Source organism: Danio rerio, chromosome 23 (genome assembly GCF_049306965.1).
Source record: "Danio rerio strain Tuebingen ecotype United States chromosome 23, GRCz12tu, whole genome shotgun sequence".
In the NCBI taxonomy this organism is placed as follows: Eukaryota; Metazoa; Chordata; class Actinopteri; order Cypriniformes; family Danionidae; genus Danio; species Danio rerio.
Window position 1 is genome coordinate 14,302,769 of NC_133198.1, and position 23,386 is coordinate 14,326,154.

The window sequence follows — 23,386 nt, forward strand, 5'->3', positions numbered from 1 at the left end:
TGTATTTTGCTGTTGGATGATTAAGATTTGACGCAGATTTGATTATTTTGTATATTTGTTATTACTATTTTGACTGCGTGTTTTTCAATCTTATTATGGAGTTTAGTTTAGAGGAATTTGTTGCTCATCCGAGCATAGAGAAACTTGAACAGTGTACTAAAAGTAATCTGTTCTCTATTGCTGCTCACTTTGAAGTACCACTCTCTAAACAAGAGAAAAAACAGAAAATTAAAAATGAATTGCATACAGCCTTATGTGAAATGAGTATCCTTCCTCCTGTTAGTGCTGTCACTTCACGTGCTGATGTGCAGCCTGACTCTGAATTGCGTAGACTTGAGTTGCAAGTAGAAATACGGCGATTGGAGCTCAAGGAAAAAGAGCTAAAGCATGAATTTGAGCTGCGTAAATTTGAGATACAGGAAACTGGAAGACGTGAATCTGCTCGTTTGTCTAGGCAGTCAAGGGATTTTGATCCGGAAACAGACTTTGACATTAATAAATGCATTCGTTTAATTCCTCCTTTTTCAGAGAGAGATGTGGACAAATATTTTGTACTTTTTGAACGAGTGGCTACGACATTGAAATGGCCTAAAGAGGTATGGACTCTTCTTTTGCAATGTGTATTCACAGGAAAAGCCCAGGAGGCATATGCTTCTCTTTCACCTGAATTAAGTTTAAAATATGATCAGGTGAAATCTGCTGTTTTAAGGTCTTATGAATTAGTACCCGAGGCCTATAGGCAAAAGTTTAGGCGTTATAAAAAAGCTGAAAGCCAAACTTATGTCGAATTTGGTCGTGAAAAAACTGTACTTTTTGATCGTTGGTGTTCTGCACAAGAAGTGAAAAATTTAGAACAGCTTCGTGATCTAATTCTAATGGAGGAATTCAAAAATTGTCTACCAGACAAAATTGCAACATACTTGAATGAACAGAAAGTCACTAATGTACTAGATGCTGCGGTATTAGCCGATGAATATGTTCTGACTCACAGAGAGAACTTTGAAAAGCCATCTTTCTCTCCGTTGCAGCGTAGTCCTGTCACGCACTTTCACACTGAGCACAGTGCTAAAGATGCGGCTAGGCCAAGGCCAGTATGTGCTTATTGCAAAAAACGTGGTCATTTAATCAACAGCTGTTTTTTGTTGAATAAAAAGAAGCCTAAAACTGTGGCACTGGTAGAAAAAGTCTCAACATCAAACCTTTTTCAGTCAGGGTGTGTTGATTTGGAGATTTACTCACCATTTATAATGAAGGGAGTTGTTTCCTTGTCAGACAGTGATGTAAAAGTTCCTGTAACCATCTTGCGTGATACTGCCGCTTCTAGATCTATCATTCTACAAAGTGTGTTGCCTCTTTCTGATAAAACTTCGTTAAACTGCAATGAGATTGTTCAGGGATTTGGAATGAAACTTGTTAACCTGCCAATGCATTCTGTCCAGCTTGAGTCGGATCTGGTGTCTGGTCCAGTAGCAGTTGCAGCATGCACAGCTTTTCCAATAAAAGGAGTGGATTTTCTCTTGGGGAATGATCTTGCTGGGGGCAAAATCTTAGTGAGTCCTGAAGTAACTGCTGTGCCCTTTTTGTCTGAAGGCCCAGATGAACTGCAGGTGAAGTATCCAACAGTGTTTCCTGTATGTGCTGTCACTCGGTCAATGGCTAAAGCTAACTTGATAGACTCTGATGGCTTGGAGGATAGTTTTATGATAGATCTTGACAAAGAACCTAAAGTAGACTCTGATAGTGGCCCTGTTCTGAGTTCTCCATCTTCAGTCTCTGATTTTACAGAGTTGGATGGAAAATGTGAAAACTCATCAGCTAACAATGTGCTAGAACGTTCTGAGCTGTCTGAGAGCTTTAGTGGGGTTCGTATGTCAAAAGAACATCTAATTTCTGAACAACGGAGTGATGATTCGCTCGTTTCTCTATATGAATTGGCTGTCCCTGAAGAGAAGCTTATCGACAATGTGTCTGGTTATTTTGTCAAAAATAACATTTTAATGCGCAAGTGGACGCCATCTTCTGCTTCTGTGCATGATGATTGGAGCACTGTAACACAAATTGTTGTTCCAAAAAAGCTTTGAGGTGAAATACTCAGTTTAGCTCATGACAACCCCTTAGCTGGTCATTTGGGTGTCACCAAAACCTATGATCGTATTTTGCGTAATTTTTTTTGGCCAGGTCTAAAACGGGATGTGAAGTGGCATTGTAGAACATGTCATACTTGTCAAATAGCTGGAAAGTCAAATCCACCGATTCCACCTTACCCTTTATATCCTATTCCAGCTGTAGACTCGCCGTTTGACCATGTCGTGGTGGACTGTGTAGGCCCATTGCCTCGTACCAAATCTGGCAGTAAATTTTTGTTGACCATTATGTGCGCTTCAACACGTTTTCCTGAGGCCATACCCATGCGCAAAATTACGGCCACGTCAGTAGTAAAAGCACTGACCAAGTTCTTCTCACTGTTTGGGCTTCCCAAGGTAATTCAAACAGACCAGGGAACAAATTTTATGTCTCGTGTTTTTAAACAGGTCACCAATCAGCTGAAAATATCCCATAACTTTTCAAGTGCTTACCATCCTGAAAGTCAGGGCACATTGGAGAGATTTCATCAGACCCTTAAAGAGCCCATATTATACATGAAATAAGGTCATATCTTGGTTGTAAGGGTCTCCAACAACAGTCTAATATGCATGCAAGGTCAAAAAACACTTTCATGGTCTTATAATCTGCATTTATTTTTACCTAATTATCTTAGCGACTCCTGTATGAATCGTCCAGTGATTCATTTGTTCCCAAACCCCTCCTTAGCGCGGAGCTAATCTGCGCTGATTGGACCGATGACAGTCTGTCGCGATTGGTCGACTGCCTTCAGTCAGAGAGGGAAATGGCCAATAGCTAATCAGCAATTTAAAAAGTAATCACAGTTCATACACGCTCGATAGTGCAGACGTGGACTTTAGCTGCCACACTATGGCCAGTGGATAGTGCCACGGATAACCGAACGAAGGAGACAGTCGTGTACTCGCCATACCACACACACACAAAAACACACACACACCTCCGGATGACAACGCTCCCGCTTCAGCCCGCACCCGCCAGGTTTTAGCCTGAGAACCCGCTCCGTTTTCTGCCCGCCGCGCCCGGTCCCGCTAGAGCGGAGAACACAACCAAATATCACCCAGTATACAGTCCAGACAGCCAAGCTGTCTGTATAAAAACACACACACAGCACAAAGTACACAAAGCTCGTTCGTTCGTTCGCTCTCTCTCTCGCTCTCTCTCTCTCTCTCTCTCCCCGCGCCAGATTTCTGCGGCGCGGGAATACATTTCCGAATAAATCGCGGGAGCAGAACTCTAGCACGGAGCTCCATAAACAAACAGCACGCGTCGCGTTTTTAACGTGACTTTGCACGCGATAAGATAATATATCCAGTTAACCTGATACAGTACACGCGGTTACAAGTAACAAATCACAACTAAATACATTTGCAAGCTAGAGTCAACGAGGCAACAACTTTAACCGCACGTACTTACACTTGAGAAATGTAGGAAGAAACCCATCCTGACGTCCATCAGTTACTCTTTACTGATCCTTCCTTTAACAAACTCAGATGAAGTATTCTTCGTAGCATGTAGCTTCCAGAAGTTTCCAACTGCTTGGTTATAATGCTGATGTTTCATCTTTGGGTAGAGACTCAATATATCCATCTGCAGTGTGACTTCAATCGACCGGCATGTTTGTGTGCGTGTGTTTGTGGGTGTGCGTGTGTTTGTGGGTGTGTGTGTGTGTGTGTGTGTCTGGGTTACTGCGTCAGAGGGCGGGGCCTCAGGTTTGAAATCTCCCGGGTTTGCGCGTGCACGTGAAAAACTTTGTTTCGTTCGTACGTCATGGCGAAACACCTAATGAGTCGGTATCAAGGCGACTCGTTTGAAGCACTATGATTCGACTCTTTTATAGATGAATCAACAGTTTTAAACACTGTATTCTTACAGATTTAAGCCTTAGCTGGATACTTCACTTCACTTAGAGCTGTGTTACACACTACATGGAGGGGAATTTTCAAAAACCCATAATATGGGCTCTTTAAATCAATGCTTCGTGCATATTGCCTGGAGTTTGAAAAGGATTGGGATGAGGGTGTGCACTTGCTTTTGTTTGCAGCTCGAGAAGTGGTGCAAGAATCTACTGGCTTCAGCCCAGCAGACTTGGTGTTTGCACATAATATCCGTGGCCCTTTGAAATTGCTGCGAGACAATTGGTTGAATGAATCGGAACAAAAAAATATACAGGATTATGTTAGCTCTTTTCGGCACAAGCTACATCGTGCATGTGATCTGGCTAAACAGAATTTAGCAGTTGCTCAATCCAGGATGAAAAACTGGTTTGATAAGAACAGTGTGGACAGACAGTTTAAGCCGGGGGACAAAGTTTTGGTATTTTTACCGATTCCTGGCTGTAGCCTTCAAGCGAGGTATAGTGGACCTTATGTCATTGAAAAAAGGGTAAGTGATAGGGATTATGTGGTTGCTACCCCCGACCGTGTTCGTCGTAGCAGACTCTGCCACATCAACATGATCAAACCTTATTATGATCGTGGGCAAATGATTCCTCACAGCTCTAAAAAAATAAAAACAGCTCCATCTATGCCTAACACTGAGTGTTCAACTGTCTCAAGTGTGTTACAGGTACAATCATTTTCCGGGTTGTCATCGGGTGCTGACAGTGTCATTGAGAACTCTGAGTCGCTGTCTGATCTTGAAGCTGGCGGCGACATTGAGAGTCCATCCGTGGCTACAGTTCAAGGATGTTTAAAAAATTCTGAGATGCTTGCTAATCTTGACTCTTGTTTTTTGCATCTTTCTGATTTACAGAGAACAGACATATTTAAATTAATTAAGTGTCATGTTTCCCTGTTTTCAGATGTTCCATCTCAGACTCATGTGCTGCAGCATGACATCGATGTTGGTGCTAATGCTGCGATTAAACAACATCCATACCGCGTCAACCCTGTGAAACGTCAGCGACTACAAAATCAAGTCAATTATATGTTGGCGCATGGTATTGCAGAACCTAGTATTAGCTCATGGAGCTCGCCCTGTCTTTTGGCTATGAAGTCTGATGGATCTGAACGTTTCTGCACAGACTTTAGAAGGGTTAACAATGTCACAAAACCTGACTGTCACCCTCTTCCTCGTATGGAAGACTGTGTTGACCGTGTGGGGTCGGCTGTGTTTGTGACAAAGTTAGACCTTCTTAAAGGATTTTGGCAGGTGCCGTTAACTCAACGTCCAAAGGAAATCTCGGCATTTGTTACACCTGATGCCTTCTTACAGTATACAGTAATGCCTTTTGGGGTACGCAATGCGCCCGCAACATTTCAGCGGTTAGTTAACTGCGTGTTGGGGGGAGTGCCAGGATATGAGGTGTATCTAGATGACATCGTTGTTCATTCAACAACGTGGCAAGAACACATCCATCAGTTGACACAGGTTTTTGAGAAACTGACTGATGCCAATTTAACAGTTAATTTGGCCAAATGTGATTTTGCAAAAGCAACGGTAGTCTACTTAGGTAAGATTGTGGGCAGTGGCATGGTAAAACCAGTACACGCCAAGATTGAGGCTATCACGTCATTTCCAGTCCCTTCCACACGTCGCGAATTACAGCGCTTTCTGGGAATGGCGGGATATTACCGTAATTTTTGTAAAAACTTTTCGACAGTAGTTTCTCCTCTCACCGACCTATTAAGTCCGAAGTCGGTTTTTAAATGGTCACCGGAATGTCAACATTCTTTTGAGTCACTTAAACACCTTTTAATGCATGCACCCGTCTTGGCGGCTCCAGTGTACGACCGTACATTCAAATTGGCTGTTGATGCTAGCGATGTAGGGGCAGGCGCTGTGCTTTTGCAGGATGGGCTTGATGGAGTTGAGCACCCAGTGTGCTACTTTTCAAAAAAATTCCAGAAACATCAAAAAGCATACTCCACAATCGAAAAAGAAGCTCTGGCGCTGGTTTTGGCCCTTAACAATTTTGAGGTTTATATTGGATCTTCATCTTATCCAATAACAGTCTACACTGATCACAACCCTCTCATCTTTATTCATAGAATGCGTAATTCTAACCAACGCTTAATGAGATGGGCTTTGTTTGTCCAAGCCTTTAACTTGGACATGAAACATGTTGCCGGTAAAAATAATGTGCTGGCCGATGCGATGTCACGTATTACCATATGGTGATGGGTGGTGTTTATTGTATTTTTGTTTTTTTTACCAGTCACCATTTTGGGGGTGGAGGTGTTGCGTGTGGCGTTCACTCCTGCCATTAATAATTACTTTCGATTGATCTTGTTTGTCCTTTTCCCTTTTCAGTTTTCTATTGGTTAACCTGGTGGCGTCAGGCCTTTAAAACAAACGGAGGCGGACTTCTACGCCCCTCATTCCTCCACGTCACCACAGTCATTGACGGCTTTATTGTTGTGTTCTCCTTTATGCTTTCCTTTTGATATTTGTTTGGAGTGGGGAGCTCCAACCTGCTTTAGGTTTGTTTGGTTGTTCTTTATTATGTTGTTGGGTCCCCCATCTCTTGTCAATTTGGATTGTTTTGTTGGTTATGTTATATTAATAAATAATTTAGCTGGAGAACTTTGGCCGTTGTTTATTATGTTACGTTGTCTTTTGGTCACGAGTCTTATTTAAGTTAGGGACCGTAACATGCTACATGAAAAGAAAAACTGATGAAAATGGGACAATGTCTTGGACCAAAACATATCGCAAGATTCTGTAAAAGCAAAGTGAGCTGCATTTCATGTGGAAGCAGACATCACAGTGCTGTATGTAAGAAAAAAGAGAAAAATGCACCTGACAGTGTAGACAAAGATAATGTGGTTTCCTCCTTTACCTCACATTCATTAAAGATACAGCCCACTAAACAAGACCACAGTGTGTTGCTGCAGACAGTCAGAGCTTGGGCTGAAGGGCCTGGTGGACGAATAAGCGTTCGGTGCTTATTAGATGGAGGCAGCCAGAGAAGCTTTATCAGTGAAAAAGCTGTCAGAGCTTTAAAATTACCTGTGATAAAACGTGAAACATTCACTCTACATACCTTTGGTTGTGCAGAACCAGTGACAACAAAGCGAAATACAGTGAAGGTAACTCTCCAGAACACTCAACACAGGGGGCAGAAAATTGAAATAGAAGCACTCCAGACACCCCAGGTGTGCACTGCTTTGATGAAAATTCCAGGTGAGCACATACAAGCAGAACTGAAAAGAAAAAGGGCTGCAGTTAGCAGATTACCAAGATGACAATGCTTGTGACACAGAGTTATCTGTGTTGATTGGTGCTGACTATTACTGGCACATAGTGTCAGGCCATGTGGAAAGAATAGCAGATGCTCTTGTAGCTGTTGAAAGCATTTTCGGATGCTCAGTGCAGGGCCCAGTCAAAATGTCTAGTGTTGCTGATGCAGTATGCATATTCAAGTCAATGAAGACACGCTGGTTTCAGACCACCTAAAAGCCTTCTGGGAAATTGAGTCTCTTGGTATAACCATGAAGCAGACAGACAGTGCTGAGGAAGAGGAAGCTCTTCACAAATTTGAAAAGACAACTCAGTACAAAAACGGCCGATATGAAGTTGAGTTGTCATGGCGACCTGACAAACCAGAACTCCCTGATAACTACAGGATTGCTAAGAAAAGATTTGAGGGCCTGAAAAAAAGGTTGCAGTCAGATGTAGTTTTGTATCACAGATATTATGAAATTGTGTGTGATTACCTTGAGCAGGGCATTGTCGAAGAAGTTGCGGAGGATCAGTCCTCTCAGCCCACTGAAAAATATTACATGCCTCATCATGCTGTTCATGGTGTTTGATGCATCATCACATGAAACTGATTCTCTATCACTTAATGACTTTGCTAACTGGTCTTAATCTGAATCCAGATCTTCTCAGCATATTAATCAAATTCAGACTTAATGCAATCCCATTTACAGCAGACTTTCTTGCAGATTTCTCTTGCTAAGAAGGACAGGGATGCAGTACGATTCCTCTGGCTTGCTGTGCCACCACATGAAGATAAAGACGAGAAGCTGCGTGTGCTACGGATGACGAGAGTGGTGTTTGGAGTGTCCCCCAGCCCATTTGTCCTTGCAGCTACCGTGAGAAAGCATCTGAAGAAATATGAAGAGCAGAATCCTGAGGTAGTAAATATAATAAAATAATCACTATATGTTGATGATTTAATCTCAAGTGCAAGTGATGTTGAAAAGGCCTTCTCCATAACAACTACTGTGAAACAGATTAAGTCAACTGCTGGCTTGGACCTGTGCAAATGGACAACCAACTGTCATGTGTTAAAGGAAAGATGGAAAACAGTGAGAAATGACGTTGTTCCAGATAAAGAAATGCCAGGATCTGTATTGAAGGTATTAGGCCTGGTTTGGAGAACTGAGACAAACGACTTTGTCTTTGATTTGACTGCATTACTGGATGCTGTAGCAAAGGGAGAGAACACAAAAGAGCTATTCTGAAACTCTCTGCTCGCATATTCGACCCAATAGGATTCCTCACTCCCTTCACTGTGCGAGTCAAATGCCTATTTCAAGAGATGTGGACACATGGTCTCGGCTGGGATGAGGAGCGGCCTGCAGACATTGAAAAGGAATGAAGAAAATGGTGCTCAGAGCTAACACAGTTCCACCACATAGTCATCCCGCGCTGGTATGGAATAACATCCGAGCACAGACATGATGCACAGCAACTTCACGTGTTCTGTGATGCGAGTGAAAGAGCCTATAGTGCTGCTGCCTACCTGTTACTAGAGCTGAACGATGGAACAAAGACTACTTGCCTTGTCGCTTCCAAGCCCGGGGTAGCGCCTTTGAAGAAAATGTCACTGCCACGTCTTGAGCTTTTGGGTGCGGTGATTGGTGCAAGACTAGGAAACAGCTTGTTAAAACCGATGAACATGGATCCCTAATCACTTCGCATGTGGATTGATTCTATGATCGTACTACAGTGGATTCAAAGTCCAGCACACAAGTGGAAACAGTTTGTGTCAAACAGAGTGGCTGAAATACAGTCTATAACTAACCCTGCAATGTGGTCACACTGTAGGAGCAAAGACAATCCCGCAGACCTTCCCACTAGAGGTCAGACTGTGACTAATCTAAAGGAAAATGAACTTTGGTGGAAGGGACCTCAGTTTCTGGCAGCACAGGGTTCAGTGGAAATGAGTAATGAAATCAAGATGAAGAGGTGAGCGATGAATTAGAAGTTCAGCAGATCACTGTGCAACTTAACAGTAGCGAGGACAACAGTGGAATGGAGCCTTTGTTAAATTTAGCAAAGTACAGTAAACTGAACATATTATTGCTAATAACTGCTTGGATCAAGAGGTTCATGCACAACATTAAACCAAGCTCTAAAAGACGCGGTGAGTTAACTGCAGATGAAATGTTTGAGGCTGAAAAGTACTGGATAAAAGTGACACAAGACAGCAACTTCAGGCATGAGATTACTTTGCTAAAAGCTCACAAAGGCCTAAATGCAGACTCAAAAATAAGAGAACTGAAACCTTTCCTGGATGATGATGATAAATTAATCTGTGTTGGAGGCAGACTGCAACAATCAGAATTCAGTTACAGGGAAAAGCACCCATGGATTCTACCTAAAAGGGCCAGATACTGTGAGCTGCTAGTACAGCACAACCATGAATTAACTATGCATTCAGGTTTAAGAGACACACTAGTACAAAGTAGGAGTAAATACTGGATTTTACAAGGCCGACAACTTGTGAAAACTATTCTGTCAAAATGTGCTGTGTGCAAAAGATTTAAAGCAAAGTCCTCACAACAGGACACTGCCCCTTTGCCCCGAGATAGGATAGTAGAGACCCCTCCATTTGAAGTGACTGGCATTGATTTCGTAGGTCCTCTGTATTAGGGCTGCTCGATTTTGGAAAAAATCATAATCATGATTATTTTGGTCATAATTGTAATCACGATTATTCAAAATGATTATCAGTTGAAGTCAAAATTATTAGCGCTCCTAAGAATTTTGTTTTTTTAAATAACTATTTCCCAAATTATGTTAAACAGAACAAGGAATTTTAACAGTATTTCCTCTAATATTTTTTTCTTCTGGAGAAAGTCTTATTTGTTTTATTTTAGCTAGAATAAAAACAGATTTAAATATTTTGAAACCCATTTTAAGGTCAATATTATTAGCCCCCTTAAGCAATATATTCTTTGATTGTCTGCAGAAGAAATTACTGTTATACAATGACTTGTCTAATTACTCTAATTAAGCCTTTGAATTGCACTTTAATCTGAATGCTTGTATTTTGAAAAACATCATCATAGCAAAGATAAAACAAATCAGTAATTAGACATGATATACCAAAACTATTATGTTCAGAAATAAGTTTAAAAAACTTCTTTCCATTAAACAGAAATTGGAGGAAAAGGGTTGCTAATATTCTGGAGGGCTAATAATTCTGACTTTAACTATATATATATATATATATATATATATATATATATATATATATATATATATATATATATATATATATATATATATATATATTTGTAAAACTGATATTCAGCAAAAGAGATAGTGTGTTTCGTATTTTAACTGAAATTGAAAGGAGGCCGTTGTTATAGGCTCCGGTTTGTTATAAATATCCACACAGTGAAGATGACGCTCATATTATGCAGCACGACGCCTCAACATTTCTGCTGTCTGTTAAGTTGCTAATATTAAAATTAAGATAGACAGTTTAATCATGTTTACATTTTATTGTTGAGAAAGTGAAACAACGTAGCCAGGGTGAATGAAGTTATAAAGTACACTGTTCCCTTTGAAGATTTACCCATGTCCTCGGTATAGTCTGTTTTCCATATCAAATTGAGAAGAAGAGACTGCAGCCTTGATCAAACTTGCGAAGTCTGAATTTACAAGGAGAGGATGTAGAGCTGAACTGTGTGTGTTAGGTTACTTAATATTGAGGAAAAGCCCCAATCAGAGAGGCGAATGTCTGCAGCCCCGCCTCTGTTTTGAGATGTCTCCGTTTTCCATCATCCACACTGAGACGGAGCAGCAGCATTTTAGAATGAAAACGGCCTCTCTAGCATTTTCGAAACGCTCTGTTTTCGGCGCTCGAGAACTCCGGCGTAGTGTGGACGGTTGGTGTAACCTGGTGTAAAAATTGATGCGTTTTCAAACTAAAACGCATTAGTGTAAACGGGGCCTCAGAGTGCAAATGAAACTGAATGCTGACCGCGTGCTTATGCGTGTGCGCGTGTTGCACACACACATAAGCATGCGGTCTTTCGCGCTTTTGGTATTTGATGCAATAATCGTTTATCTCGATTAATGGTTTTTCATAATCGTTAAAAGCCATAATCGAAATCAAAATCGGATTTTCGAATAATTGCACAGCCCTACTCTGTATGTAAAAAATGATCGTGTGTTATGCAAGGCCTGCATTGCATTGTTCACATGTGCCGTCACCAGAGCAGTGCACTTGGAGCTGGTTTCAAGCCAATTCACAGAAAGCTTCCTGCTAGCACTTAAGCGATTTGTATCTAGAAGAGGACTCTGCAAGATAATTTATTCAGACAATGCCAAAACATTCAAAAGAGCCAATCAAGATCTTAGTGAGCTGTGGCAAACGATTAAAGATCCTCAAGTTCTAGAATATTTCTCAGGGAAGGGCATCACCTGGCGTTTCATCGTAGAGCGAGCAGCCTGGTGAGGTGGCTTTTGGGAGAGGTTAGTACGATCTGTGAAGACGTGTCTGAGAAAGGTGTTTGGGAGAGCATCACTAACTTTTGAAGAGATGTGTACACTACTTACAGAAGTAGAAGCTGTACTTAACTTCAGACCACTTTCCTTTGTCAATAATGAACTTGATAAGCCAAAGCCACTTACGCATGCACACTTTCTAGTTGGCGAGCGACTAGCTTCACTGCCACCAAAACCATTTCCTGCAGACTATGATCACCCCACTGTGAACAAAGAGGATATGACACGGAGATGGAGATACAGGAATCGACTCATAACCGTCCTGTGGAACCGCTGGAGAAAGGACTATCTGTTAGACCTAAAATCTGCCCATTCGTGCCGCATACAGAAACCTACTGTGCTGAAAATTTGGGACATTGTTCTCATTGGAGAAGCTAACATGCCAAGACAATCTTGGAAGTTAGGAAAAATGTAACTTTTGTTTCCAGGGCGAGATGGTAAAGTTCGAGCTCGTGCTGTTCGCACATCTGCAGGCATTTTTTTTTGAGAAGACCAATTAAATTGCTATATGCATTAGCGATTGAGTTGATGAACAGTTGTTCATGGGGGGAGGATATTATGACTTAAATTGATATATAACTGCAAGAGTGATTAATTAATTAATTCTCCATTTATCGTTTAATTGTCATAAAGTGAATTTATTTATATATGCTGTTTTGCTTTAAGAACAGTTTTCCTATGATGCTTAGCTCTCCTGAAACCTGCCTGTAACCATTGGCAACTGACTTAGTGTGAGAGAGTGTGTGTGTTCGGAGTATACAGAAAACTTCAGTAATTATTGCTGCTAGATGAAAAGACAGAACAGAACCAAGTGACGTTTAGGGTGGGCCAACAAAAATAAACAATATATATATGTATTTTCACTAGCCATAATTTTGTTGTTGGGAAAATATATTTTGAATGCATGAATTTGACATTGACATGCTAAAATTACTTGATTTAAAATTTGTTTTATGTCCACATGCGTCCTCATTCATTTCAATTTATGTGTGTCGAGTATGAGCTTGCTCAATGAGCATGAGCAAATGAGTCATGGTTTCATAGTGTTATATTGCAATTAGTTTTTTTATTCACATGACTTTTTAGAGCTCAAAATTAACGATTTACCAAATTTATCTCTATAACCACACTAAACAATAATTATTTCTAAGCCACAATTTTTTTATGTGTCAAAACAAGCAAAATATATCTGTATACTATACATTTTATTTAACAAAACATTTCTTAAAAAAAGAAAGTAAAGCAATTGACTAACTTTAGGCCATTTAATAATCTGTTCAAAGTGAAAGCAACCAGTGCTGCTCACAAAAGACAAATTTTGAGCTCTTTAAAGCATCAGGACTGTGAAGGCATGTTCATCACTTTTTGTCTAGTTTATTTGAAAGAGAACCGATGACAGTTGAATTTACAGAACCTGTTCCAGACACGGTTGCTTCATGATTCGGGAGCACGTACGCGTTAAGCAGTCGCGCGCATCACATCATATGTTGTAATGAGTGATGATCATTCTCTCATTCGGTATTTACTTGCTTTCTTCTGCTCGCGTGATCACAATTATTTTACTTCTCGATTCTAAGATCACATTTGTACGCATATTGGGTCATCCTTATATTGTCGAACCCTGCTTTTAGGAAAACTACAATTTAAAAATTATTTTCAACCAGCCAAAGTGGCTAGTGGGATTGTCTGTCTAGCCCGGGTTGGCGGGTGTTAATGTAAAGCCCTGTATATATATATATAATAAGACAACAATTATTTTAAAGGTAATAAAATTATTTATAGCATTTTAAAAGTAATGTAGAGCAAACTGTATTTTATTTTGAAAACTATTATTTGTACTCCAGATTATATTTATCTGTCTTGGCTTGCTTAAGTGATGTTTGCCAAGTTTGCAAAAAAACTCCAGAAAAACATGTTGCTCTTTATCAACTATGTGGGTGATTCTATAGTTGCAGGTATATTTAGTGACCAAAGCCATCCTTTTTTCAGATTTTAAAAAATTGTTACGTTACTTTGTTACATTTTTAAATTTTTGTAAAATTTGTTCATCATTTTCAAAGATCAAATTACCAAAAATCATGATTTCTTGATGTTCGAATTAGTTAGTTTATTTTTCTATCATGTATCATTGTGCAATCAAAAATATTTTATTTTTCTTTTCTTAAAAAAAAAATTAAATTAAATGTTTAAACTGTAAACTGTCAATACTATTACCACAGTTACAAAAGGAAAACTGAATATTTCACTAATCACATATATTGGACAAATTAAAAATATTTTATTCCTGATTTTAATTCTGACTTAAATCCTGGAAACTACCCATTTGGATTGTTCTTGCTATAATTTATTATTATTTCTAAACATTACTAAAATCATCCATGACAGAGTTGACACACAATAAAAAACTTTTTATTTCCTAAAATTAAAACATTTAATCATTTATGTTCAGCAAAAGCTGAATTATAAAAAAAAATACACATTATATTGTATTGCACTATTGTTAAGCACAACAGTGAACAGTAACAGTTTAAGACATCTTGTGTTTGATTTTGATGTTTTTTTTTTCCTTATCAGTTAAAAAGTCCAATAACAGAGGAGATCACATATGATAATTTGAGAGATTTAAAGGGAAATAAAGGACAACAGGTTAATCAACAGCACGTTACATGGCTTTTGTATTTAATTAATCGAGTCAGTGATATTGAAATTAGTTCAGTTACTAACCTCTCGATATTGTTTAAAGATGAGGGGCACGCAGCAGCGCGCATCAAGAGAAAAGCGCGCGTTTAGAGAAACCAAGATTATGTGTGGATATGTGTCGAAATTTTGATGTTTTTGACACAAACTGCAACAAAGTGCTTTGCACTCGTGTTTGAATATTCAAAACTTCGCACAAACTTTACCACTGAAACTGCCTGTGATTTGTCTGTTTCTGTGCCTCATTAACAGATAGTGAACCTAATAATTGCTCTTTCCATGAGAAAAATGCTATAATGTTTAAGCGGGCCCAATACATCTCCGGATTATCCCACTCAGTGCTGCTGAACTGTTTGTGTTTTTAAGACTTTCTATTGTATGAATTATGACTGCATAACATTATATTAAAGAGCCCATATTATACATGAAATAGGGTCATATCTTGGTTGTAAGGGTCTCCAACAACAGTCTAATATGCATGCAAGGTCAAAAAACACTTTCATGGTCTTATAATCTGCATTTATTTTTACCTAATTATCCCAGCGACTCCCGTATAAATCGTCCAGTAATTCATTTGTTCCCAAACCCCTCCTTAGCGCAAAGCTAATCTGCTCTGATTGGACCGATGACAGTCTGTCGCGTTTGGTCGACTGCCTTTAGTCAGAGAATGAAATGGCCAATAGCTAATCAGCAATATAAAAAGTAATCACAGTTCATACAAGCTCGATAGTGTAGGTGTGGATTTTAGCTGCCACACACACACAAAACACACACACACCTCCGGACGACAACGCTCCCGCTTCCGCCCGCACCCGCCAGGTTTTAGCCTGAGAACCCGCCCCGTTTTCTGCCCGCCGTGCCCGATCCCGCTAGAGCGGGGGAGAACACAACCAAAAATCACCCAGCTATACAATCCAGACAGCCAATCTGTCTGTATAAACACACACACAACACCAAGCACACAAATCTCTCTCTCTCTCTCATACGCGCGCGTGCGCACTAACTCACAAAGCAGACACAGGCAAAACTCTCTCTTTCTCATTCGCATAGCAATATCCGTGATATTGCTACAGACACCCCGCTAGCTTCCCAAATTAAACCCGTTACCGACCGCTCCAGCGTTTTATTCGGAAATTTATTCCCGCGGCGCAGAAATCTGGCGCGGGGACAGCCGCAGGAATGCAGACCTCTACCACGGAGCTCCATAAACAAAGCAGCAGGCGTCGTGTTTTTAACGTGACTCTGCACGTGATAAGAGAATATACCCAGTTAACCTGATACAGTACACTCGGTTACAAGTAACAAATCACAACTAAATACATTTGCAAGCTAGAGTAAACGAGGCAACAACTTTAATCGCACGTACTTACACTTGAGAAAGGGAGGAAGAAACTAATCCTGACGTCCATCAGTAAGTTACTCTTTACTGATCCTTCCTTTAACAAACGCAGATGAAGTATTCTTTGTAGCATGTAGCTTCCAGAAGTTTCCAGTAACGTTAGTTTCCAACTGCTTGGTTATAATGCTGATGTTTCATCTTTGGGTAGACCCTCGATAATATCTATCTGCAGTGTGACTTCAATCGACCGGCATGTTTGTGTGCGTGTGTTTGTGGGTGTGTGGGTGTGTGTGTGTGTGTGTGTGTGTGTGTGTGTGTGTGTCTGGATTTCTGCGTCAGAGGGCGGGGCCTCAGGTTTGAAATCTCCCCGGTTTGCGCGTGCACGTGAATAACTTGGTTTTGTTCGTACGTCATGGTGAGACACCTAATGACTCGGTATCAAGGCGACTCGTTTATAGATGAATCAACCGTTTGGCTGATTCATCTGGCTTGCCAAAACATGTTTTTTGAAGCTCACGGTCACATGTGCCTAGGCTGGTTGGCTGGTTTTAGCTGGTCGACCAGGCTGGTTTTAGAGGGGTTTTGGCCACTTCCAGGCTGGTTTCCAGCCATTTCCAGTCTGGTCTTAGCTGGTCAGGCTGGGAGATGACCAGCTAAAACCAGCTTGACCAGCCTAGCCAAGCTGGGAGTCCATCCAAAACTAGCTATATCCAGCTTAAACCAGGCTGGTCAAGCTGGTTTTAGCTGGATTTGGCTGGTCATTTTCCAGCCTGACCAGCTAAGACCAGGCTGGAAATGGCTAGTAACCAGCCTAGGCTGGTTTAAGCTGGATTTTTCAGCAGGGAAATTAAATTACGAATGTAAAATGTTAAAACAGTAGATTACTGGCAACCACAGCTGCCGGTATTATACCGTAAAATCAAGAAGAAAAACAGCAAATGACTTTAAAACAGTTTCTGTGTCACTGTGGAGGATAGTAGCATATAAGTGCAAGTTTGAGATGAACAAAAAGTTTTTGATTGTATGCGGCATCTGATTTTGTTCAAAGGTAACTGTGTAGTTACTAATGCAGTGAAAATCTGTTTGCTAATTGTAAACACACATGAACACAATATTGCATTAAAAGACTTTATGTTTTTAAGTACTTGGCGTTTTTATGAACTAAACACTGTATCAGTTCAAGAAATACGGTTATTTTCCATAAATTTAAACGGTTCTAAAAACTTTCATATTTTTTACGGAAAAATTCTGGCAACCACAGTTGCCGGTATTTTTCCGTAAATTTAACTTATTTTTTTTAACAGTGACAGGCATGGGTTTTTTATTTTGTTTTATTTTTGTGTTTTGCGAAAGGAGCAACCAGTTTTTTTACACCTGGATTAGGAGATCATCTGCCATTTCTCAATGCAGATCCTGTCCAGTTCTGTCAGGTTGGATGGTAAATGTTGGTGAACAGGCATTTTAGGTCTCTCCAGAGATGCTCATTTGGATTTAGTCAGGTTCTAGCTGGGCCATTCAAGAATAGTCACGGAATTATTGTGAGCCCACTCTTTGTGAAGTTTATTTATAAACAAAATTAGAGAGGATCACGTGCTTATGATTGTTCACAGCTGTTCCAACTTTAGCTAATGAATAATTATCTTATCTGACGATCCTTAACTCACTATAAATAACCAGACTTTTCTCATCTCAATAGCTTCATCTTGAAGAAAGCTCTGCTCCGCTCATAAGCTACGAAAGCTACAAATCTCTTGAAAAGCGAGACTAGCGTAAACAGAATGATTTTTACCAAAGATTCTTGCCTCCTGCCCGTCCACAGATCCATTTCATTTAACAGCTTGTTTGCTGGAATGTGTTTAGCAGAGCAGCAGCTCCAGTCATAAACAATGGTGATTTTGATCAACAAAATGGCCGCCGGGCTTTTGCACCTTTTGCATGGCCTGACTGACACTCCTTTAAGCCAATAGCTGTAAGAAGAAGTGTCACCATCCAATGAGCTCTAAAAAACTGGAGGTGGTCCCACCCTCTCTCTTGAATCTGTTGCAAAGACGTTAGCTGCGTCCCAAATCGCATACTTATGCACTATTCTACGCCATTTTGTAGTATAAATAGTGTTAGTAGTGTGTTCACACTGAAAACTCTAAAAATAATAAGTGTACTTTAATTACCCGGATGATGTACTCATTCAGCCGGTAAAATGAAGTGTGTAATGATGGACATCACAGGTTTGCTCAAGTAGCGGAAGGGGTGGAGCTATCGGGCGCAGATGTTGAATAACTTTATTTATTTTGGATGGTGAAAGAAAAATTCTCCTGCAAGAGTGATTATAGCGCCTCCCGATGGTGAATGCGATTACACTTACGGCAGGTATTATTTGATAGTTTGCTTTTTTATTTCACTGATTTGGCGACCGTCAAACGTCATCAGGAAAACGGTTTGACCGTCAAACGTCATCAGGAAAACGGTTTGAATTTCCGCTCGGTCAAAAAAAATTAGTGCTCCAATTGGGACAACACTACATTCATATACTATGCTGTTGAGTGCGTAAGTGCATAAGTACATAGTGCATGAGTGCATAGTGTATAGTGTGCCATTTGGGATGCAGCTGTTATGAATGAATCAGGCCAGACACGCTTGTGAATTTAGTTAAATTAAGATTACAACAAAATGTTATTCATGGATTAAAGTTAAGCCAATTACATTGAAGCCAATTACATTACATTACAATAAATAAATATTTCATTCACAGTTTTTACTAAGTGGTGACATTGCATTTAAGTCTTATAAAGTTCAGAGTTCGATGTTGGCAGTTGATATAAAAAAAAAATGATATCCAATATTCATTTTAGTTCTGATAAGATTATTACACAACTAGTGAATATTAGCCAGCTATTGAAAAACATTATGCACATTGAGTCCAATTGTATATGCCAGTGACTCGTGTTCATATACAAAGTGTCATATATAAGCTTATAAAAGCAAGTCAGTCGGACGTGAAATCAGCAAAAAAACAAACTTCCCACTTAACTGCTTTAAATAGAAGTTTAAACTTCACTATCACTTCACCTGCTCAGTCTTCAAGAGGTACCAGTCTTCCAGGACCACCAGACAAGCCACACCCCATATCTTCAGCTCTCCATCTATCTGCTATCCCATAGGGGGACGAACGTCCACCCCTACCATCCTTGCACATTGTGTCAACGAAGCTATCGGACCATGCATTAACAAAGGCACTTCCATTTACAGTCGCCCATGCCCTTATTAAGATGCCTCGCATGGATATCAGCTAAAACAAATTTCATGTCTGCCGTACATGTTGTAAAGATTTAATTTCTGATTCTCTTTGTTTTTCAATTTCAGAGATCAAGACTGCCGGATCCAGAAGCTGACCCTCATTCAATCTATTACACTCCACATCCATTCCAAATACATTTACACTCTTCACAAAGGATACATTCCACTCACACAGCCCAACCCCAATGTCATGTTCACACTATCCTTTTTAGTTTTGAGACATTCTGAACTAACCTCAAATTTCAATCTCACAATCCACCCCACCATATCGGATCTTATTTCCTTACTGAGCCCCTTTAGTTGGTTTTCGGGGGATATTACCAAGGGCGTGGGTTCGCTTCACCATGGCCCCCACAAATACTTGAAAGTCCTCAGAACCAACAATTATCCACCCCTTTTCAAACTATATATCATCGTTGCCGCAGCTATCTTTTGGGGCGACGAATGGGCCGCATCTAGCATCTTCGTACACTGCGACACTGAAGCGGCTGTCCAATGCATCAATGAATGCATTGGAACCACCCCAACCCTTTTACTTTTTTCCGGCCTCAAGATCCTCAGCCCCTCTTTCTATCTCCCTTCCGGCATTTAATAGCCCCTTCTTTTTCTACTTTGAGTGTTGAGTAATTCCGCTCTTCCATCCCCCCCCCCCCCCTCCTTTTTTTTTCTAAATCCCCTTTTCCCCAATTCCTTCCCCTCCCCGGCCACTAGGAGAAAAAAAATCAATGATAATTGACTTAATCTTCTCCCCACTCCAAACTGCATATCAGATGTAAATAAGATTCACACTTACATAAATATATCCTTAATAAGGCATACCATTAAGATGGAACATTGGATCAACTATGGATTAACTGGCAAGGACTTAATAAATTAAATGGAACAGGTACAGTTTGTGTGATTGAGTGAAGAAAGAAACTTGTATCATATTCATAGATCTTCATATAGATGAAGCAAATTGATTGAGAAAGGTGTGTGATGTTACTTACTGCCACTTGTCCATGAAACTGAGTGAAGTAACAACAGACGTCCTTCAATGCAGCCAAAGCACATGTTCTAATACACACAAATTATAATGAAATCACCAAAAACATACAGTATCAAATATATCAACAAAGGTTTCAAATATGTATAATAATTCAAAAGTATATTCTAGTGCTCAGATGTGTTTGGCCAATCACCGAGAGAGAGGAAAGAATACCAATTTTAAGAAGCATCAATATGTTCACTCACAACAAAGGATAGTGAAGAGGGAAGTCAGGGGAAATCAACTGTAAAAGCTCTTTAGCGGTGGAAATTTTTCTACAGGTTAAATTGCATTACTCCAGTTGCAACAAATACATTTTTGGGTGAACTGTCCTTTTAAACTTTAAGGCTTGTTCTTTAAAGTGTGTATCTCACTTGCGAATCTTCATGGCCTCTTCATTGTCTGGGCGGAAGAATTCATAACTTTTATATGTACGTACAGCATCTCGACGGTACTGTCCAACGTTAAACACTGTTAACACAGTTTCACATCAGTGAGAAGACACAAGAAAAAATATTAAAAACTATGAAACTATTTATTTTTAATTACTGTACATAGCCTATATATAGTTCAGCAGTCATCAAACAAAACACCAGATATCTGTTTTGACTAAAAACTGATAGTTTTGATTGGTTAACAGAAATGTATATACATATACCATTCAACAATTGTTTTAAATGAATAACTAAGTAAATAAAATTATACATAGTAGTAATTTCCTAGTTTAGATGTAGTAGAATATGCTACTTTTCTGAACTTTTTATGAATATCCTTACCCTTGGTAGGAACTCCAATCCAGTTGAGGTAACGTGTGAGTTTCTTAGAAATGTATGTCTTTCCACGGGCAGGCAGACCAATCATCACAATCATGGTTGGGGAATTGGTGAACTGTGGAACTGATGCTGAAAAAAAACAGACACATAATGTCTGAATAAGAATCATTCTTGATTTATCCAGTGTGTAAATTAACCTGGCATTGAATATATTTAAACAGACAAATCATTTGTTATGGTTTTATTATGCATTTTCCATCATCAGTGAAGAATTAATTCAGTGACGCTAGTATCAGTGGTTTCTGAGTATATGTGAGTAAAGGGCAGTGAACTGAACTCTAGAGAGGTTAACAGCCATGAGGACACAAACCATCTCACTGTGAAATATACCACAAAAACACAATTAGAATTTTACTAAAAATATATGAAACAAATCAGTATATTAAATAACATTTCTATGCATGGATTAAGTTTCATTAATTATTTAGTAATTTCATTATGCAACCATTATGCATTTACATATGACAGCTCTAACTTAGACTGTCACATAGAAATTCCATTACATTTTATGAAAAATTATGGAAAATGAGTCTTCAAATGTTTTATAATTATATGTTTATCATAACAAATACATAAAATAAAACTTTATTTTTTTTTATAAAAAAGATATTTATAACTGATGATTTATAACCTGATTGTATGGCATGAAAATACAGCAAGATGGAGAAATGTTTCTTAAGTTGTCTGACTTACAGCCTCTTCTCTGTCTCAGTCTGCTGCTCATCCATGGCACCCAGATCTTTTCCAGAGGGTTTTGTGTAAGTTCCATTTTTGATAAATATTCACAAATGTGTGAGATAGCTGTGTATGTGCATATGTTGTTCAAAGGTGTCTATAATACATTCAAAAGTGACCAGTCAAACTGATTTCCTCCAAAAATCTGTCTCTAAGCTTGTCCTCTTTAAAGAGAATGTATTTAAACTTGTAAACCCTTGTGTAGGAGGTGCATCAATCACCTGATCACCATGTTACATAAAACAGCCTATCAATATTCAGCATAAAGGATTCGGATTTCTACCTTCCCATCCGTCTCAGCATGGATCAACTTTTATCCTTTTCTCATTATCCTATTTCTCATTATTTTTATTTAATATGATTATTTAACTTTGAAATGATTTCAACTAATGAATGTTAACACATTGCTTTATGTAAGAATGTTTAGTGCAATTGCCTGTCTCTTTGTAACTATTTTCAGGAGACATCAAACTAGGTCAGAGGTTACAGAGACCTTGAGTAGAACTGAGAGGCTGAGGACTGGAACCAACTTTTTCTATTGGTATTTCTATGTGTTATTTATTTATTTATTTATTTATTTATTTATTTATTTATTTATTTATCAGGATCCCCATTAACCACTAACAAGATAGTGGCTATTCTTCCTTGGATCTATCGAACACAACACAATATTTCTTAAACAATTTTTTAAACCTCATTTTACTTGTTACAAAGCATGTAATGCCTGATGGCAATTAATTCCATGTTTTCATTCCTCTATAATTTACAGTCTGTTGTTTTGCAGTGGTTTTTGAAATGGGAAGCAAAAAATTTCCTTTTTAATGCATGCTGGTGTTAAAATGATGACTAGCATTACCATATAAAAGTTGACAGTACTATACACTTGACTCTTGACACACAAATATTTCTTATAAAACACAGCAAAGAAACAATTACTCTATCCTTCACCAATAACCAACGTAAATTTTTATGCATTTTCATAACATTAACTCATCTATTGCCGTGTAAAACTAGTCGTGCAGCTCTATTCTGGACTAGCTGTAATTTATCTAAGTCTTTACTTGATGCACTCGACCATACCACTGGTCAATAATCTAGATAAGAAAGAACAATTGCCTGAACAATTTAAGAGATACAGTACTGTGATAAAAATTCTACACATTTCTTAATAATTGATAAACCTCTTTCCATAACTATTACCATTTTATCGATCTCTTTTGACCACTTTAACCTACTATCAAGAAGAACACCAAGAAGTCTAATTTCCTCTACCTGTTCAATAGGCACACTTATTACAGACAAATTTAACTGTGGTTTACATTTAAATTGAAAGTTTGATCCAAACACAATACTTTTGGTTTTTGTCAAATTTAAAATCGTCTTATTATTCTTTACTACTAATTGTAACTCCTCATCTAAATCAGCAGATAATTTTTCTATCGATGCCGCTGGTAAACCTTTGTTTTCAAGAAAATAGTCAGAGTGTCTAAAATCTCACCATACACCCTCATTTATTCATTCATTTTCTTTTCGGCTTTGTCCCCTTATTAATCTGGGGTCGCCACAGCGGAATGAATCACTAACTTAATTAGCATATTTTTTACGCAGCAGATGCCCTTCCAGCCGCAAGTCCGCAACTCATCTCTG

General features: G+C 39.1%; 1 protein-coding gene across 5 annotated transcripts in view; it reads right to left on the bottom strand.

Annotated features, from left to right (window-relative positions):
• si:dkey-96f10.1 overlaps positions 1–21,978 on the bottom strand; it is a 109,876-nt gene extending 87,898 nt beyond the window's left edge. For 3 of the 5 annotated variants that reach the window (XM_073939555.1, XM_073939554.1, XM_073939558.1), the window contains exons 1-4: positions 21,698–21,962; positions 20,948–21,073; positions 20,546–20,642; positions 20,134–20,200 (exon numbers count right to left, since the gene is read on the bottom strand). In XM_073939555.1, coding sequence (XP_073795656.1) covers positions 20,134–20,200; positions 20,546–20,642; positions 20,948–21,073; positions 21,698–21,773 — 366 coding nt within the window. In that variant the 5' untranslated portion in view covers positions 21,774–21,962. Of the gene's footprint in view, positions 1–20,133; positions 20,201–20,545; positions 20,643–20,947; positions 21,074–21,697 lie in introns of all 5 variants that reach the window. The other 2 variants (XR_012398864.1, XM_002666441.8) reach the window with 2 other exon arrangements.
• Positions 21,979–23,386: the final 1,408 nt, after the last annotated feature.